The following is an 18,251-nucleotide window of genomic DNA, read 5'->3' on the forward strand; positions in this document are numbered from 1 at the left end:
AGACTCAAAAGACAAATGACCAAGACGACAATGCCATAAATAGACTTTTTTCTTACAAGACTCTCATAGACTGACTCATAGACTCTACAACATGAAGACCAGCCTTATTCTCCAGCATGTAAAGTCCATCAGCCAGACGACCCCTACCAATCGTCCTCCCCGAGGCCAAATCCTAAATCACACAATGAGAAGGGAAAAAATTCACTGAGCAATTCAAGGAATTAGTAACACTACTAACAGAGAACAAATTAATGGGAAAATTTGGAACATGAAGAACATCAGAAAGGGTAAGGCCAAGAGGAAGAGAGAGAGAGTTCCTTGACTAGCTATGGAAGAGTATGATCCATCGACTAGTCTCACCTTGTCTCTTCCAGAAAGAGGGTGATAGGTTTGAAAGTAAGAGGACGTACCAGTCATATGTTTTGATGCTCCAGAATCAATGATCCATGGAGAGTCAGGGGTGTGAGAAGCGACATGGAAAGTAGTGGCAGGGTTACCTGACGTATATGCAAATGAGGTTGAGGGAGGAGTATCCATTTGACGAATTGCTCTACCATAGAGCTCTAAATGATCACGGAAGGAATTCATAATGTCCTCCCTCGGGTCAGGTCCAATGAGATGTGTTTGAGCCACAGTAGAAATGGGGGGCTGATTCTCCCGAGTAGCCATGTTGGCCATGTGATGTTTCTTTGTACTTTGCTGCCTGTACTTCTTATTCACCTTTGAACCTTGCTTCTTAGTCAGATCTTGAGCCCATTTTGGTTTCCCATGAAGATCCCAACAAGTATCTTTGGTGTGTCAGGGTTTCTGGCAATGAGTGCACCACAATTTTTCCTTATCTTCAGTTTTTTTCAGGAGATCTCCTTTCCGGGAAGAAGATCCCACACCAGTAGATACACCCCCTTTTGCAACTAACACAACAGCATCCCCATCAAGGCTGTTCATCAAATTTCTCTTGCTTTCTTCAGATTGTACAAGAGCATAGACTTCTGAACAGAAGGGAGATCCTTAGAGCTGAGAATCTGAACCCTGATAGATTCACACATAGGATTCAGACCATGTAAGAATGCAAACACCCTTTGCTGGGAGACAATCTGTTTGTACTTCTTAGCATCCTCATCACACTTCCAATCCACACTCTAGTAGTGATCCAACTCCTTCCAAACAGATGTTAAGTCAGAGTAATAGACCGATAAACACCTCTCCCCCTGTCTACAAGTAGAAGATGCTACCTGCAGTTGATAAATTTTGGCATAGTGTCACAATTCTGAATATGTAGACTTTGCTTGTTCCCAGATATCATTCGTAGTTTCAGCCCACATGAAATTCTTCCTGATTTGAGGTTGCATGGAAACCAAGAGCCAGGACATAACAATACTGTTCTCCTGATTCCATCTATCATATTCAGCACTCCCGGAGGATGGTTCTTTTATCCTCCCATTAATATAGCCCATCTTCCCCCTTGTAGTGATGTATAATTTGATCCCTCTTGACCACTCCAGGTAATTTAAACCATCAAGAGGGACAACAGCCATAGGAAAGGATAGGTCACCCCCACCCATTCCATTCAGCATTGAGGAAACTCCAAATGTGGCTGAATCTTCACTGCCCATGATATCTGAATAAAAAGTTGAAACAGCAACCAAAAAGGTACAGCCGTACAAGACTATTTCAGAGATAGGTCCTTCTGACCACCGGTTTCACTGAGAACAAAAGAAAGAGCACTGCTGTTGCAGTACAAGAATAGGTCCTTCTGACCTACAGTTTCACTAAGAACAAATAACAAATTGAGCACTGCTGTTGCAGTACAAGAACAGGTCCTTCTGACCTACAGTTTCACTAAGAACAAACAACAAACTGAACACTGCTGTTGCAGTACTGAAGCAGGTCCTTCTGACCTATGGTTTCACTGAAACAAGTCTGCACACTGCTGTTGCAGTACAAGAACAGGTCTTAATGACCTACTTAGTAGGGCTGATAGCTAACCAGTCATGGAGATCAATAGGGTAGCCGAACAGTCAATTAACAAGATTAATGTTGAGCAAACAATTAGTCGGCTAAAACAGACCATCAACAGTCCACAATACCAACAAAAAAGGTTTGAATACAGTTACTGTGTTAAGGAATACAGTCGCTTAACAGTAGGGCAGCCGAACAGTTCATCAGTCGAACAGACAACAGTAGGGTAGCCGAACAGTCATCAAACAGTTCAGCAAACAATAGGCATCCGAACAGACAAGGATGATAGTACCTCTTTTAGTTTCAGATGATAGTCTCCCTTATGGTAAATCAGAACTCCTTGACTGTAAACCAGAGCTCCTTCTACGAATCCTCAAACAATAAGCAGTCGAACAAAAGATGAGCAATACTTCTTTTAGTTTCAGATGCTAGCCTTTCTGAAGACAGAACACCCTCTACGAACTGCAAACAATAGTTTCTCTACAGTCGAGCAGACAGGAGGAGCAATTTCTAGGCTGGAAGATGAAAAGACTCTATAACTTCTGGGTCGAACTGACTTCACCAGATTAGGAGCTCGATTGGAGACAGCACTGGATGCAACAGTAGTTAGCTTGACACCACCCTTCAGGCCTGGACGACTTGCTCTCATACCATGTTGAGCAAGAGCAAGTGAAGAGAGGAGAGGAGAAGAGAGAAGAGAGGTGAGTCGAGTGACTAAAAGCCCTCCAAAACATAGGGGGCGAAAGAATGATTTTATTATTTATACTAGTACAATCGAACAATATAAACAGAGAAGAAATTACAACAGTACCGTTATGGTACTAAACTTGAATACATAAACAACTGTCAACAACTTCCATTGGCAGCTTCAGCTGGAGGGCAGCTTGCTTGCTTACAAAATTGTGTGTGCTTCCTGAATCAACGAGGATCAGTACTAGTTTTCCCACTACCCGTGCTTGCAACTACATAGTTAGAGAGGTTTTTATTCCTGTGATCGCGTGGAGAGAAATCTCGGGTTCTAACAAAGAGGGTACATCCTCATCCTCCTCTTGCTCATCCACCAGGAGGCAGAAGAGTCTCTTGCACCTGTGTCCCACCGAATAGAGATCGTCACAGTTGAAAAACTATCCCCTTGCCCGGCGTTCTACCATCTCAGCCCTAGACAAGCGCTTAATGAGGGGTGCCACCACGCTGCTTCCCACACTGGCCGATCTGAAAACGTTGCTCGTATGTGACTTCTGTTCTCGGCTGGCTGCAGAAGATGGGGTTGTACCAAGTGTTTTTGGGGATACCCATGTTGTCGGAGGCCGCCCCATACTAAAGGTTCCGCGGCTGAGTTGCAACTTGCGCTCAAAAGCATGAGCCAGATTCATAGTCATAACCAGGTTGGGGGGATTTTGCATCTCCACATCCACCCTCAAGGTTTTGGCTAACCCTACGGTGAACATGTCAACCTGTTGGTCTGGTCGTACCGATGATGCTCTTGCAAGGAGGGTCTGAAACTGGCACTGGTATTCAGCCATCGTTCCCGTCTGTTTGAGGTTGATTAATTCGCCTAATGGGTTGCTTGTTAAAGGGGCCCAAATCTGAGTAGGCAATAGGATTTGAATTGGGTCCAACTGAGCTCGGGTTCCTCCTACTCTAATCTATAAAACCAGAGCTGCGATGCGGCCAAGCTTACCTTGTCTCTGTCCTCTGTCCATTGGTTGCGGAAGAACTACTCACATCTGTACAGCCATCCCAACGGATCTCTAGCACCGTTATAGGAAGGGAACTCCAGCCTGCTGTATTTGGGAACGATCGCGCCTCCCTGGGCCGTGTTTGGTCGGCGGCCGTGTGTGGTTGCAACACCTTCTGGATTCCTCTCCTTGCTAGAAAAATAGAGCTCCATCATGGGCCTTAATTCTCGGACGTCTTCCTTGTTCTCGCACACCTCCGTGCTGTTTCCCACGAGCTTGTGCTCCAGTTCATGAACCCTAGTTGTCAACTGCTCAAGGTCACCCATGACGCCTTGCTCTGATACCAAATTGTTAAGGGCCCACGAATAGGATCTCGTCACAGGTCGGTCAACGGGGAGAAACTCCTATTCCCCTTGTTCCTCCCTTTTCTTGAGGTACCTATCTTGGCGCCTTAATGGTGATTGTCCAAGAGATCACCCACTCTCCTCTACTCTGTCTTGACTGAGAAATTCGATGCTTTATTGAATATCATTAGCTCCTTTAAATAGGAGATTACAAGAAGATAAGAATCCTACTTTTTGGAGGACTCCTACTGATCTATACTACTGAATTTAGATAAGAACACATAACAGATAAGACTCCCTACTAATCCATAGACTCCCTACTGATCTATACTACTGAAAACAGATAAGATAGACACTGAATTAGATAAGATGAGAACATTGAGATAAGATGAGACTGAATTAGATAAGATGAGAACACCCTTTACTGCTGCTGTCGGCGGTGATACTACTTCCCAATAAAGGCGTCCATAACAATATATGGATGTCATGTGGCAGTTTTGTTATATCCAAATGCAATGTGGCATTTATAAACTGCCACAACACCCATATATGCTGCCATGTGGGACAAACACATCGCTAAATACATTCAAATGCCATGTGTCATCTTATATATGTTGCCACATGGCACAAATGTGTCATTGAATACATTTAAATGCCATGTGTCATCTATATATACTGCATAATTGCACGTGTCATTGATGCCATGTGGCGTCCACGTATGTTGCCACTTGGCATAGGCATGTTATTGAATACGTTTAAATGCCACATATCATCCATATATACCACCAACATGCCACACACACCATTGATGTCATGTGGTACACAATGTCACTAAATACATTCAAAATTATCTTGAACAATAGGAGGTGAGCAAGAGGAAACAACTATAGCACTCCAACCTCTAACAAAGTCAACATAAGAGAAGTCCTTGAAAAGATTCAAAGCTTTCAACCAATGACTGATCTTGATGGTTATGCCCTCAACATGTGCTTCCTTGGATTTTTCTTGCCCTTGAAAGATCTTGTGGTTTCTTTCTTCCCAAATCGACCACAAGATAGATGCTCTTGTTCTCCACATCACCCTACCTCTTCTTTGGTTGTTGGAAGAAGCTAGAGTCAAAAAGGTTCACCACACTCAAGGGAGGAGGAACCCACCTACAACCATAGATTTCAAGGTGCCAAGGCGAGGCTAGGCGACAGGGGGGCACCTGGTCGCCTAGGCGATGGATTTTTTTATGTAGAAAGCATAGATCCTAGGGTAGTTCTCTAGGTACCATAACCATATTTCCTTAATAATTTTCATAAGAAATACCAATCCGTGAGTATTTTACTAACACCTTTTGCCACAAGTTGTCCTGCTATAAGGGAAATCTCCATAACCACTTTCCTAACAAGTCTAAGTTTCTTAACCTAATATTGCCAATGCCTAAGCCCCCATGTTCCCTTCTTCTAGAAACTACTTCCCACTTTACTAAGTGATCCTTTTATGAGTCTCTTGGTTCCCAAAGAAAATCTCTCAAACTTTTTAATCCAATTTAAAACCTTAACAGGTAATTTGAAGGTGGGTAAGAAATACTTCCCACTTTACTAAGTGATCCTTAATAGGTAGTTTGAAGGTGGGTAAGAAATACACTAGTACATTGGCCAAAGTAGACTATATTGAAGTAATTCTACCCCCTAGTGAGATGTAATTTCTCTTCCACCCAGCAAACCTCTTTGTGAATCTTTCCAAAACTGGGTACCAGAAGCTTTCTGACCTAGGATTTCTCCCCAAAGGAGGCAAACCCAAGTAAACCAAAGGCCAACCACTTACCTCACGGCCTAAAGATCTAGCCATAGAAAGCACCTCTTCTTCCTACCTATTTACTCCCACGACATAGCACTTCAAATTGATTTTCAAATTCAAGGCCCTCTCAAAGTGTGTCACTAAATATCCAATTATCCATTTCCTTTAGATCCCTTTCATAAAAAAGTACTAAATCTAATCACCTGCAAATTGTGAGTAACAATTATTTCTTGCCTCCCAACTCTCCAACCTCTAATTAAAATCCTTGAATCAACCCTGGAAATTAAGACACTTAAAGACAACCCAAAATTAATTGTAAGTAACAATTACTTCAGCAAATTGTGAGTAACAATTACTTCTTGTCTCCTTGTCTAAGGCCCCTCTTAGTAGGAAACAAATCCCTAACTACACCACTTACCAAGATGGTGTGTAGTGACACATAGTGATACATTCCTTAATCCATATACACCATCTCTCTCCAAAACCTCTATTCCTCAAGACTTCTAGCAATAAATCTCATTCCACCAAATCATAAGCCTTTTATAGATCAAGTTTACAAATCAGACCCATCTCTTCTTTTCTTTTCCTGTATCACACACACTCATTGTTGGTCGCAATGATTCAGCATCATCTATATGGATTTATAAACCAAGAAGCAAGATGGATACCCCAAATACCTTTCAGTTTTTCCTTTGTAATGACTATTTATTTCACTTGTTTATTTCTTCCTGATACCTCTCTAAAGGTTTTTTTTTTTTTATTTGGGAGTAAACAAACTATCACTTCTCATTAGGGGGTCATATTGGTCAGGCTTAACACCTATAGTAAGTGCTAATGCTTGGGCCTAGGGCATCCAGGCCTATAATTTTAACCATATATGTTGCAAAGATATGATACCAAAACAACTTTGACCAATCAAAACACCCCCAGTTAATTTTGATGAATACCAGCTGATTGGTTACCGGTTGATTGGTTATAAGTTTTTTAGTTATCATGCCTTTCCGGTATCATAGTCGGACTACATACATACATATAAAATGTATATGTATTATATATGTGTCATATCATAATATTTATATAATATAAAATATAGTTCTAAATAACACACATATGATCACCCCTACTTCTCATATGCAAAAGGTTAACAAAAAGAAAATAAAAATGCACAAGAAATGATAGATAGAATTGGGACAAGAAGGAAAGAAAATAGGTTATAGGTGGCACAAGAACTGACCTGAGAAGCCAACTCAGCGGTTGGTACCAATATTACTACTCGAGGACTTCTTGATGAGGGATTACCAAGTCCTTGTAGCTCTTCCTGCCTAAGACGCTGTACCACTGGTGCAAGATATGCTAATGTCTTTCCTGATCCACTTTGATCAGCAATAATGCAACTCTTTCCTTCAATAACAGGAGCAAATGCCATGCCCTGCAGTATGTCAACATGCAATCAGTAAGTCCCAACTCCCAAGAAAGGGAAAATAAGTCTTAACAAAAGAGTGGATATGTGCTTTTGATCAATGGAAAACTGCTGCAGTCCTCCAAGCATGAATTGTAACACTCTGGTACATTAATCCTGTAGAGGATATGGTTGCATGAAGTTCCCCTTCAGTGATGATGGAGGATATAATGGTGTTTCTGTAAAACAGGTTAGACATTTAGGGTTATTTTTTCACTCTAGGTTTATATGGGGCCATTCTTTAATTTTAGGTTGTTATGTATTAGAGGCTTATTAGTTATTATATAAGTCAGTGTATTCTTTCATTCTTTGATAGTGGCTTCATCTATCCCTTTCCATGGATGTAGGCTTTCAAGAGAAACCATATAAATCTTATGTGTATTTGCTCCCTTGCTTTCTATCAGAGTTTGATTTGGTCAAAGGATTAAAGTGGGAGTTGAACTCTTTCTTATATCTAAAGTTTCCTGACTCAAACTTTGCTCATCTGAACTATTAGGATCTTATGTACTTTGAGAAGAGTGGTGGACGGTAGAAATTGGAAACCTTCCCCTTTTGGTGTGTTCACTTGCTCTTCCTTTTTTGATATCCTCATTCAATCATCAAACCCTGTAAGGAGCTTTCCTTCAAAGGAGATTTGGTGTCAGCCTGTACCCCCAAAAGTTCAGACTTTTTGTTGGGAGGTGGTTATCCAAAAAATCAATACTCTAGATTTGTTGCAAAGAAAAAGGCCAAATGTTTGCCTATCACCCCATGTTTGTAGCCTCTACTTGCGATCTGGTGAGACGATTACACACCTATTGATTTCTTGTCCATTTGTGTGCTTTATTTGGACTTGGTTCTCTTCTATCTTTGGTTGTAGGTGGACACCTCCCCCAGATGTGGCAAGCCTTTTTGACCCAAGCTTTTTCAGGCAACAGAAGAGGCATGGAAGATTAATGTGGAGAGCCACAAGAGCAGTTATCTTATCGTCAGTTTGGGAAGAAAGGAATAATAGAATCTTTAAAGGTGTGGAGAAGTCCAAGGAGGCAATTGTAGAAAGGATAATTATTATGACTATTCATTGGTTGAAAACTTTGGATTTGTTTAAAGACTTCTCAGCTGAAGACATTTACAGGAATTGGGAAGTGGTGGCTTCTACAACTTCCATGAAACCTATTGTGCAGGAATTGTGGTCCCCACCAACACAACAAAGAGTGAAATTGAATTTTATGGGAGTTTTCAGAGATGAAAATGGCAGAATTGTGGCTTTGTTTTCAAGACCAATAGGAGTGGGGGACTTATTGAGAGTGGAGGTAATGGCCTTGCTTCAAGGTGTAAGATATGCAAAACAGTTGGGGTTACACCAAATTGAGATTGAGTGAAACTTAAATTGTTGATCGAGTGGGCTGCAATCTGGTAAGTTGGGAGCCTGGATTTATAGACAGCCCATAAGGGAAATCCGCAATACAACAAGGGAGATCGGTGCATGCTTCAAATGGAAAAGAAGATCAGCTAATGGTTTAGCTGACACGTTGGCTAAACAAGGGACTGTGAGGGAGAGTATGTTCTGGGCAGTTTTGTAAGAAAGATAACTGGGGCTCAACACCTACTTGGGGGTTGACAGCTGTACTTAAATCTGGAAAGTTAATTTATAGTTATTTAATGAAGTTACCATTTCCAATCAAAAAAATAAAAAGAAGAGTGAGTAGGAGTTAGAACCAGACATTTGAATATCACTTGGACTCTTGGTTTTCTCATACAGTTTAGTCAAATGACTTATCCTAAGAGTCTAGATAATTGATCAGAACATTTGGGCAAATTTTAAGGACTATTTTTGGTCACTTGGGAGATTTCTGGCTTGCTGAAATTATCAAAAGTTGGCAGCAGATTCCATAGTTCATCTTCAACCTTGGCATCTGTTTGCTTTTGGGTCCCAGAGATTTATTTATTTTTATCAGAAACACAGAAAATTATTCATTAAATACTTGGGTCCCTGAGATTTTCTGTTGCCTTGGTGCCTGTAATCACTAGATAAAACCTGATTTGAAATTCAGTATCTTAGGCTTCAAAAAAATAGGCTTCAATTGAGCCTATTTTGGAATGCTTACAAATCTATTTGGTGGTATTTCAGTCTATTTCTTAAACACTATCAAATCCTTGGCTCAAGAGGATTAAGAAAAGCATTTCTCAGGAACTTAAGTGTCTTTGATCAAACTTCTGTTGGAGATTTTATGATCAGTACATTTTATAAGAAGCAACTTGAATATTCGGAAGAGGTATTGAAGAAAGGAATTTAAGGTCAGGGTTTTGATTGTTTTGGTGTGTGGCATTATTGATTTGTATATTCTTGTTCATTTATTCTCTTTTTTATGGATTTTCCTTCCAGTCATGCTCTGGTTGTCAAATTGGATTTCTGTTCTTTAGATTAGTGGCTTTTTCCCATCAAGAAGTGAGTTAACCATTCATAAGAACTGGAAAATATTCTAAAGATATCTCTGGTAGCCCCCAGCATGTAAAGCAGTATCTCATTGACAGACCATCCTCATAACATTTACAAAATAGGTAGCTTAGACTTCCTAGTCAAATAACATGAATCATTTTGCACATCTGTTCAAATGACTATTTATTCACATAAAATCAAAAGAAACATTACATAAATGTAGTAAAGTACCTGAATATGTGAAGGGCGAAGAAATGACTGAGCTCTTAGAGATTCAATCATATAGTCACTGTACCCCAGATCTTTGAATGATTTCCGACTAAAAAAACCACCGTCAGTGGACAATTTGCGCTGCTTCTTTAAAAGGTTCAGTGAACCAAATCTCGAGTTCTGCATGGGTTCACCATTACCCCATTTTCTTAAGTAGGCAGTGGGAGCTCCTGAGACTGAATGGAATGGTTCAGCATCTTCATTATCATGCTCGTGAGCTTCCGATGATGTTGTTTGGTTTCTAAAAGGATGTTCTTGAGTTACTTCAGAACTCCTTGTGCCTGGTGGTACCTTAGTACCTTGGAACATATCTTTGATTTTTTCTGACTGGGAAGCTCTTGATATTCTCACAATATGTCTGAGATGACCTGTACTTTTATTTTTCTTGGCGAATTCAATTTCTGGATCTGAAATATCAGATAAATTGGAATGCAAGTTTTCTGCGCCTGACTCCCTATGAATGGATCCTCCAGTTTCATGCTTAGTCCTAGAAGATTTTCTGATCATAGCTCTTACTTGTGGGGCTTTTAGTCTGCCAAAACTTCCAGGCAAGCTCCGGGTATGTGAGGTGGACTCATCACCATTCACAGCGGTTGCAGCAGGATCTATTCCTGTGGTATCAAAGGAAAGGGGAATGAATGTAAACAAAAGAGGAGGAGGAGGAGGAGGAGAGAGAGAGAGAGAGAGAAATAACTTGAAATTGCTGTATTCTGTTGGGAAGTCTACTACAGGAAAATCAATACCTTGGAAAACTTGCAGGAAAAGAAACCCTCTCTATGTCTCTCCCCGAATTGGTGTTTCTTGTGCAAGGCCCAGTATGAGGACTGTTTCCATTTGCTGATTTCCTGCTCCCTTGCTACAGACTTATAGAGTTGGAGCCTTAATTTATTCGGAGGGAGGTGGTCTCTGCCAATTGATTTGAGTATGTTATTTAACCCTTCTTTTTTTGTTTGGCACACTAGAAGAGGCATGTTCATGTGGAAATGTGTCAAGGCAGCAACCTTATGGACACTATGGGAGGAAAGGAATGCAAGAGTTTTCTTAGAGAAGGAAAGAAGATTAGAAGAAGTGAAGGACTGCATTCTAACAAGAGCAATACATTGGCTTTCACCTTGGAGATATTTGATGATTTGTGGAGGAATTGGTTAGTAATAGCTAATCCTTCTACAAAGAAGAACAAATGCTTATCAGAATGGGATCTGCCATCAGAAGGTATCATCAAGTTGAATTTTGATGGAAGCAGCCAAGGTCACCCTGGGCCATCAGGTATTGGGGGTGTCCTGAGGAACAAGGACAGCAACATCATCTCCAAATTCTCAGGACCGGTGGGAGTGGGGGACTCTACGAGGGCGGAAATACTAGCTGCAGTACAAGGAATTCAGATTACTAAGCAGCTTGGGGTGGAGCATCTCCTAGTTGAAGGGGACTCTCAGGTGGTAACAAGGTAGCTGCTTAACCCGGATGCTACCATTTGGGGCTACAAAGAACTCATCAAAAAAGTAAAGTGGTTAACTAGGAACATGAGATTTGAGGTAAAATGGGTAAGTAGATCAGCTAATACTATGGCTGATTCTCTGGCTAAACAGGGGGTATCCAGGGAGGTCCTTTTTTGTGCTCTTTGTAAGTTGTTATAATATAGTGGAAGCTATACTTAACTAACCAGGAGAGGTTGCATCTCGTGCCTCTCCTTGTGACATTGTACTATTCTCCTCTGCTGATTAATAAATCTCATTCATTTATCAAAAAAAAAAAATAGATGATAAGAATAAGATGCTCTCCCTGGATTACAAATCTACATTGTGTGTCAGATTAGATGTTAATGTTATCAAGTATTACCCATACAACTTAGTATTAAGAACTTTCACATGTTCTTAAAGAAAGCCACTTGATTAACAGCACTCTGGGTTTTTTCAAATCATCTAGAGCCTTCCCCTATTTATTTGTTATTAGCAAATGTGCACATTCTTTGCATGTGGAAATTTTAGATGATGATGATGATACTAATAATATGTGAAAATTTTTATATTTTTTATATTTCTATGTGTATATCCCACTAATTTTTGTTTAATATGATGAATATATAATGTTATAGATGTGTGCAAATGTTTTCTACACATTTTACATAATGTTTTGTGTTCTTTATCATTTTGTAACTTTTACTGTTTATTTATAACATCAAGGTTTGACCCATTTGACCTGGATAGTTGAATTGCTTACCCACCACCTAAACAGAATAATAGTTCATTTTAGGGTCAGTTTAAAAAAAGCATCAGTTCTATATTGTTAAAAGTATTGGACATAGATCTAATTAAAAGAATTTATTGGTGAGAAAAAAATACCTTAAATATGGATTTTCATGAGAGAGAATAGGAGTTAATACCTTATATATGAGACTTAATGATGGGAAATTGAAAGAAGTGAAAAATAGTAGTTCAAATTATATTTTCTGCCCTCACAATTAGAGAGGGACTAAATTCAAAAAATAGGGGTATTTGAGTCAAAAAGAAGTTCCACAAACTCATTCATACTTTTAATAGTAGTATACAACTATACATATATAGATATGGATGTATTCAAAACTTCTGCAATTTTTTATATTTCTATGATGTAAAAATAATTCTTTACCACACTTATTTTTGTTCAATATTATGAATATACAATATTAGAGATGTGCTCAGATGTTTTCTACAAACTTTATGTATCTTTTCCTTTTTGTATTTTTATCTTTTTTAAACTTTTATTATTTAATTGTGAATCAAAGGTTAATGCATTTGACTTAAAAGTTGAATTACGGACCTGCCACCAAATAGGAAAACAATTTTGGGTTTTAACTCTTCCAATTAAAATTTTGGCTTGCTTATGTAACTGGAATTTCATTTCCTAAATTTATTTATCTACGAAAGCAAGAGATGGAAAGTGTTCTAAATTCATCCTTATTCCATGAGAACCTTGCAATCTTCTCTCTATCAAGGGTGTTTCCCTTTCACCCTTTTTGAAGTTGAGAGTGCAGGTCTTATAAGTTGTAGCTCTATCAAAAGGATATAACAGATATGAAACCTTAGCTTCGCCGACTTTCTTAGATATAACCTTTGCCATGACATCGATGGCTTAGCTCTATGTGCTTCTTGCATGAATGAGCATATAACGAAATGTTGGCTCTAGAATCAACATGTGGAATGTGGACTTAATGATTCTTGCTTATTGATGAGAGTAGAATTTATCATATTTTTATCTTTCATACTGCATTAGTACTTAATTGGACTCATATTTGTTGTATTTCGGTTAGAAGCAAAGAAAGGCAAATCGGATGATGTTTCACAGTTTCGGCATCGTTCAGTAATTTGGGCCTAACTCACGTACCCGAACTCCGATGGGCTGATTCAAGACCCACTGGAAAGATAAGAGAAAAAGCCACAACTTTCATGTTTTGGGCTTTCACAGATTTGGCTTGCATCAAAGTCAAATCTGGGCCCGAAGTCAGGGCAAATTCACAGGAAGGCCTAATCCGCAGCTAAAGCCCAACTTGCAGAAAAGCCTGGCAGTAGCCCAATTCACAGAGGAGGTCTAATACGAATCCAAGAACAAGAAACTGAGAAGAGTCCTTCCATATCTAAATTCTTGATGTAATCTTAGAAAGATAAAGGGATTGAGTTCACTAGATAAAGAGATAAGAGTAGGATTAGACTAGGACTTTCTATTCTTGCAAGATAAACTTCAAGAGGAAGTAGGAAACCACCCCCTCCCCTTTAAGCTATATAAAGGGGGGGGGACCAGCTTTAGGCATCACTCAATCTCTAGGTTGAATTAAGAAGCAAATGAACAATCAATCAAGAAAGGAGAAAACAAATCAAGAAACTTGGGGAAGGTGATTAAGAATTCAAGAAACCTCAAGAAGAAGGTGGCGATAAGAAGAGGAGATCTCAGCACCATGGGCGAATTCAAGAGTTCTTTCTTTCCCTTTGTTTGCTTTAATTCTTTTATCATGAACTGATTTGTTTCTTGCTAGGGCTGTGGAAAGCCTAACCAGGTTAATGAATATATTTTTATCTTTATGATTTATCCAAGATTGTGATTTCCATATAGTCTATGAATTATTGTGCTTAATGCAATTAAGAGCTTGGCCACCTCTTAATTGATTTGGGTTATGTGAATGAATCGAGAGAGAAATTCACATAATCAACTGAATAGTTCATAGTGTGAATTGAATGGTATAGAGAGATATAAATACATGATTCATCTGAATTTAATGGTTTTCCTTGGATTTAATGCACTTCCATCTTGAGAGCTCTACTCGAGAGATCGAAGGGTTACCTGATGGCCGTAGTTTTAGTATATCTTGAGAGAGAATATTAAATAAAATTGGAAAGACCTCAGCGTATGGGAATGACAAGCAATCTTGGTTAATCGAATTCATTAATATTCATTACAATGGTTAGGTGGACCAAAAGCCCTAACGATTTCATCCATTGCATATTCGGTTAGTGATCACCTTTGCTTCTATTTTCTTTTTCTAGTTTTTATTTTCAGTAGTTCTTACTCTTAAAAATCTGAATTTCGATTGTCCAAATAATTAGGGAAGACTGTGGTTCTAATACTTATTTTGTTAAATCCCCGTGGGAACGATATTTTTTATACTACTTGATAAGTAGTGCACTTGCTAGGGTTATATTTATAACTATCAAGTTTTTGGCGCCATTGCCGGGGATTTAATCCTAAAATAATATTAGAACTTGTTAACATTGATTAATTTGGACTTTTTATTTCTGTTTTTATTATTTTGTTATTATTCTCTTGTTATTATTTTATTTTACTTGTTCGAATTCTTGCTGGTTCAGATTTACTAGTGCATGACACGCACTAGAACAGAGGGTCTAGCTGAATTCGATCCAAAAATTGAGAGGACCCTTTGCTTATTGCAAAGGGCCAACAAAGGTAAAGCAAGAGAGGAGGTTGATATTGGTGAACCAGCAATTGAAATTGGGGAAGAAATGGCAGAAGCAAATTGCACCCTCCTGGACTATGCTTGTCCAACCATTGATGGGGCGACTTCCAGCATTTGCAAGCCCACCATTCATGCCAACAATTTCGAAATCATGCCTGCAATAATTCAGATGATCCAGACAAGTATTCAGTTTAGTGGGTTACCAAGTGCTTACCCTAATGCACACATTGTTAACTTCTTAGAAATATGTGATACAATTAAACATAATGGAATTAGTAATGATGCTATTAGGCTTAGATTATTTCCTTTTTCATTGCGTGATAGAGCTAAAGATTGGCTTAAATCACTCCCTACAGGAAGTATCACCACTTGGAATGATCTAACCCAAAAATTTTTGGCTAAATATTTTCCACCCTCTAAAACAGCAAAGCTAATTAATGATATTACTACTTGTGCACAATTTGAGAGAGAATCCTTGTATGAAGCATGGGAACGATTCAAGGAGATGCTTAGGAAGTGTCCTCACCATGGGATACCAACTTGGCGTCAAATTCAGACTTTTTATAATGGTATTACCCCCTCTAATCGATCCATTATTGATGCAGCCGTAGGTGGCATAATCATGAGAAAAACACCAAAGGAAGCTTATGACCTAGTAGAGGAGATGGTGTCGAACAGCTACCAGTGGAGCAATGACCGAACCAACCAGAGGGGAGTACACCACATCGATTCCCTTGCAGCCCTGTCTGCGCAAATTGCTAATCTGAATAAGAAGCTTGATACTTTTAATATTTCAGCCATTAATGCATCATCTAGCATCTCATGCGATTTATATGGACAAATAGGACATACTAATCCTGATTGTCAATTAAATAGTCATTTTAATTCCCATGAGAATGCTAATTTTATCTCTCATGCTGGCAGGTCAAACTTCAACCCATACTCAAATACATACAACCCAGGGTGGAGGAATCATCCAAACTTTTCATTGAGCAACAATCAGCAAAAGGCACCAATGGGATTCCAACCACAGTCGCCCCCACAAAAAAAAAGAGTAATTTGGAGGAGATGATTTCTAAGTTCATCAACATTGCTGAAGCAAAATTCCAAAGCCATGAAACATCGATTAAGAACTTAGAAGTTCAAGTGGGGCAGATTGTAAGCATACTATCGGAAAGAAAAGAGGGACGGCTATCCAGCAACACAAAAAAGAATCCCAAAGAGCATGTGAATGCCATAGCCTTAAAAAGTGGGAAGACAATCTGCGCAAGAAGACGACAACGAAACTGAATTGGCCAATCTGCAAAAGGAGATTGAAGGGAGTACACCTAAACTGAATTTAGATGCTATTAAACTCCCTATCCCCTACCCTGGAAGAATTTTGAAAGCTAACTTGGACAGACACTTTGAGAAGTTTTTAGAAGTATTTAGAAAAATACATATTATCCTCCCCCATCTTGATGTATTGTCACAGATGCCAAAATATGCCAAATTCCTGAAGGAGGTGATGTCGAACAAAAGGAAATGGGAGAAAGGTGAGATGGTGAAGTTAAACGAAGAGTGCTCAACCATTCTTCAAAAGAAATTGCCCCAAAAGCTTAAGGATCCAGGGAGTTTTTCTATACCTTGCACCATAGGGAATACTGAATTTGAAAAAGCCTTATGTGATTTAGGTGCCAGTATAAATTTAATGCCTTATTCTATTTTTGAAAAACTTGGACTGCATGAACTAACATCTACGACTATTATCATGCAATTAGTTGATCGAAGCATTAAATATCCTAGGGGAATAGTAGAAGATGTTTTAGTCAAAGTGGGTAATTTCATCATTCATGTTGATTTCATTGTGTTGGATATGGAGGAAGATAGGACAATGCCATTGATTCTAGGGAGACCCTTTCTTGCTACGGGTAATGCTTTAATTGACGTGAAAGAATGACTACTTACTCTTAGAATCAATGGTGAAGAAGTGGTGTTTAATGTATTTAAAACCATGAAATGTCCCAACACAATTGAGCATGAAATATATGCAATTAATTGCATTGATGTTTGGGAAACTGAAGTAGATAAATCTAAATCAGAAGACACACTAAAAGTTGCACTTAAAAAAAGTCCTAATCAATTGCAATAAGCAGAGCAGAAGTTTGTATTGAAATCAGAACTGCGAAATTTGACTTCTGAGCTAGACTCTTTTGAAATTACAACTCATAATGCATCTTTTATTAGTTTACCTCCATCTCACACAAAACTCCTCCCATATATTGTGCAGGCCCCTATTCCAGGTTTAAACCCACCCATGAAGGATGAGAGGGGGAAACATTGGAAGTTGAAAACCAGGTGGAGCGGACCCTTTGAAGTGGCTAGGGTATTTCCTCATGGACCAATTGAACTGCATAATAATGATGGGAGTACATTCAAGGTAAATGGACAGCGGTTGAAGCATTATATTGAAGGAGAGCAACCCATCCACCATGGGTTCATTCTCTCCTTGAAACCACCATGAAAGAATGTTGAAAGTCAAGCTCACGACTTAAAAAGAGCGCTTGTGAGAGGCAACCCATTAAGTTTAGTTATTTGTTTTGTTCAGTTTTTTTTTCTCTCTTATGAGTGTGTTTTTTTCATATTTCACATCTACAGGATCTCAACGAGGCATTCAGGGAAGTCCTCTTAAATCTTTCTCTCCTTGTTCTTGTTATGCATATTTCATACATTGAGGACAATGTATATCTTAAGTATGGGGGAGGATTAAGGAGTTGATATTTTTTTTTCAGACTCTAGCATGCTTCGACTATAACTCGCTAACCTTTCCTTTTGAAATTTCTGCTCCTTAGAGACTTGTTTTTGAATGATTGAAAACCACCTTGAATCATGTGCTTAGGTGGGATAGACAAGAAAGAATGCAAGCAAATCTAGCTGAAATTTTTTGCTATGGAAGGTACCAAAGTAGTGGGAATGATCAACGGGCAAGATGCAATACAGATTTGACCCTTGTGAGCATTTGGTTTTTGACAGACAAGCATGGTTTGATTATTTTAGAACTTGTCTTATTAGGCATTTTGAGACCACGATAATGAGTTCATGGATTGGAACGTGATTTATCCAAAAAAAAATTTCTTTTATTTCCTGAATAAGTGTGAGATTGAGCATAAAATGCACTCACACTAAAAGCAATAAAAAGAAAAAAGGGTGAGATGGAGCATAAAATGCACTCATTCCTAGATCACAAACCCTAATTCACCTTTTGATGCATTGAACTCATGATAAGTGGTGGAGATGTGAGCAAACTTATGGTAATAACATTCCTAATTTCGTCCCAAAAAATCGTGAGAGGGTATTTTTGAATCTTGCTGCATGTGATTGTGAAAACAAAGAGGGCTTACTCTAGTCCTAAATT

General features: G+C 38.9%; 1 protein-coding gene and 1 non-coding gene across 2 annotated transcripts in view; both read right to left on the bottom strand.

The window, feature by feature from the left end:
- Window positions 1-18,251, bottom strand: part of LOC148860881 (DEA(D/H)-box RNA helicase family protein) — a 55,460-nt gene that overhangs the window by 19,656 nt on the left and 17,553 nt on the right. The window contains exons 2-3 of the mRNA XM_088983321.1: window positions 9,877-10,526; window positions 7,002-7,196 (exon numbers count right to left, since the gene is read on the bottom strand). Coding sequence (XP_088839447.1) covers window positions 7,002-7,196; window positions 9,877-10,526 — 845 coding nt within the window. The remainder of the gene's footprint in view (window positions 1-7,001; window positions 7,197-9,876; window positions 10,527-18,251) is intronic.
- On the bottom strand, window positions 15,285-15,391 carry LOC148860882 (small nucleolar RNA R71). Its single transcript, XR_016095164.1, has one exon. It is a non-coding gene; the product is annotated as a small nucleolar RNA R71 (small nucleolar RNA).

This window comes from Nelumbo lutea, chromosome 4 (assembly GCF_056320005.1).
Source record: "Nelumbo lutea isolate HS-2025 chromosome 4, American lotus-T2T, whole genome shotgun sequence".
Classification (NCBI taxonomy): domain Eukaryota; kingdom Viridiplantae; phylum Streptophyta; class Magnoliopsida; order Proteales; family Nelumbonaceae; genus Nelumbo; species Nelumbo lutea.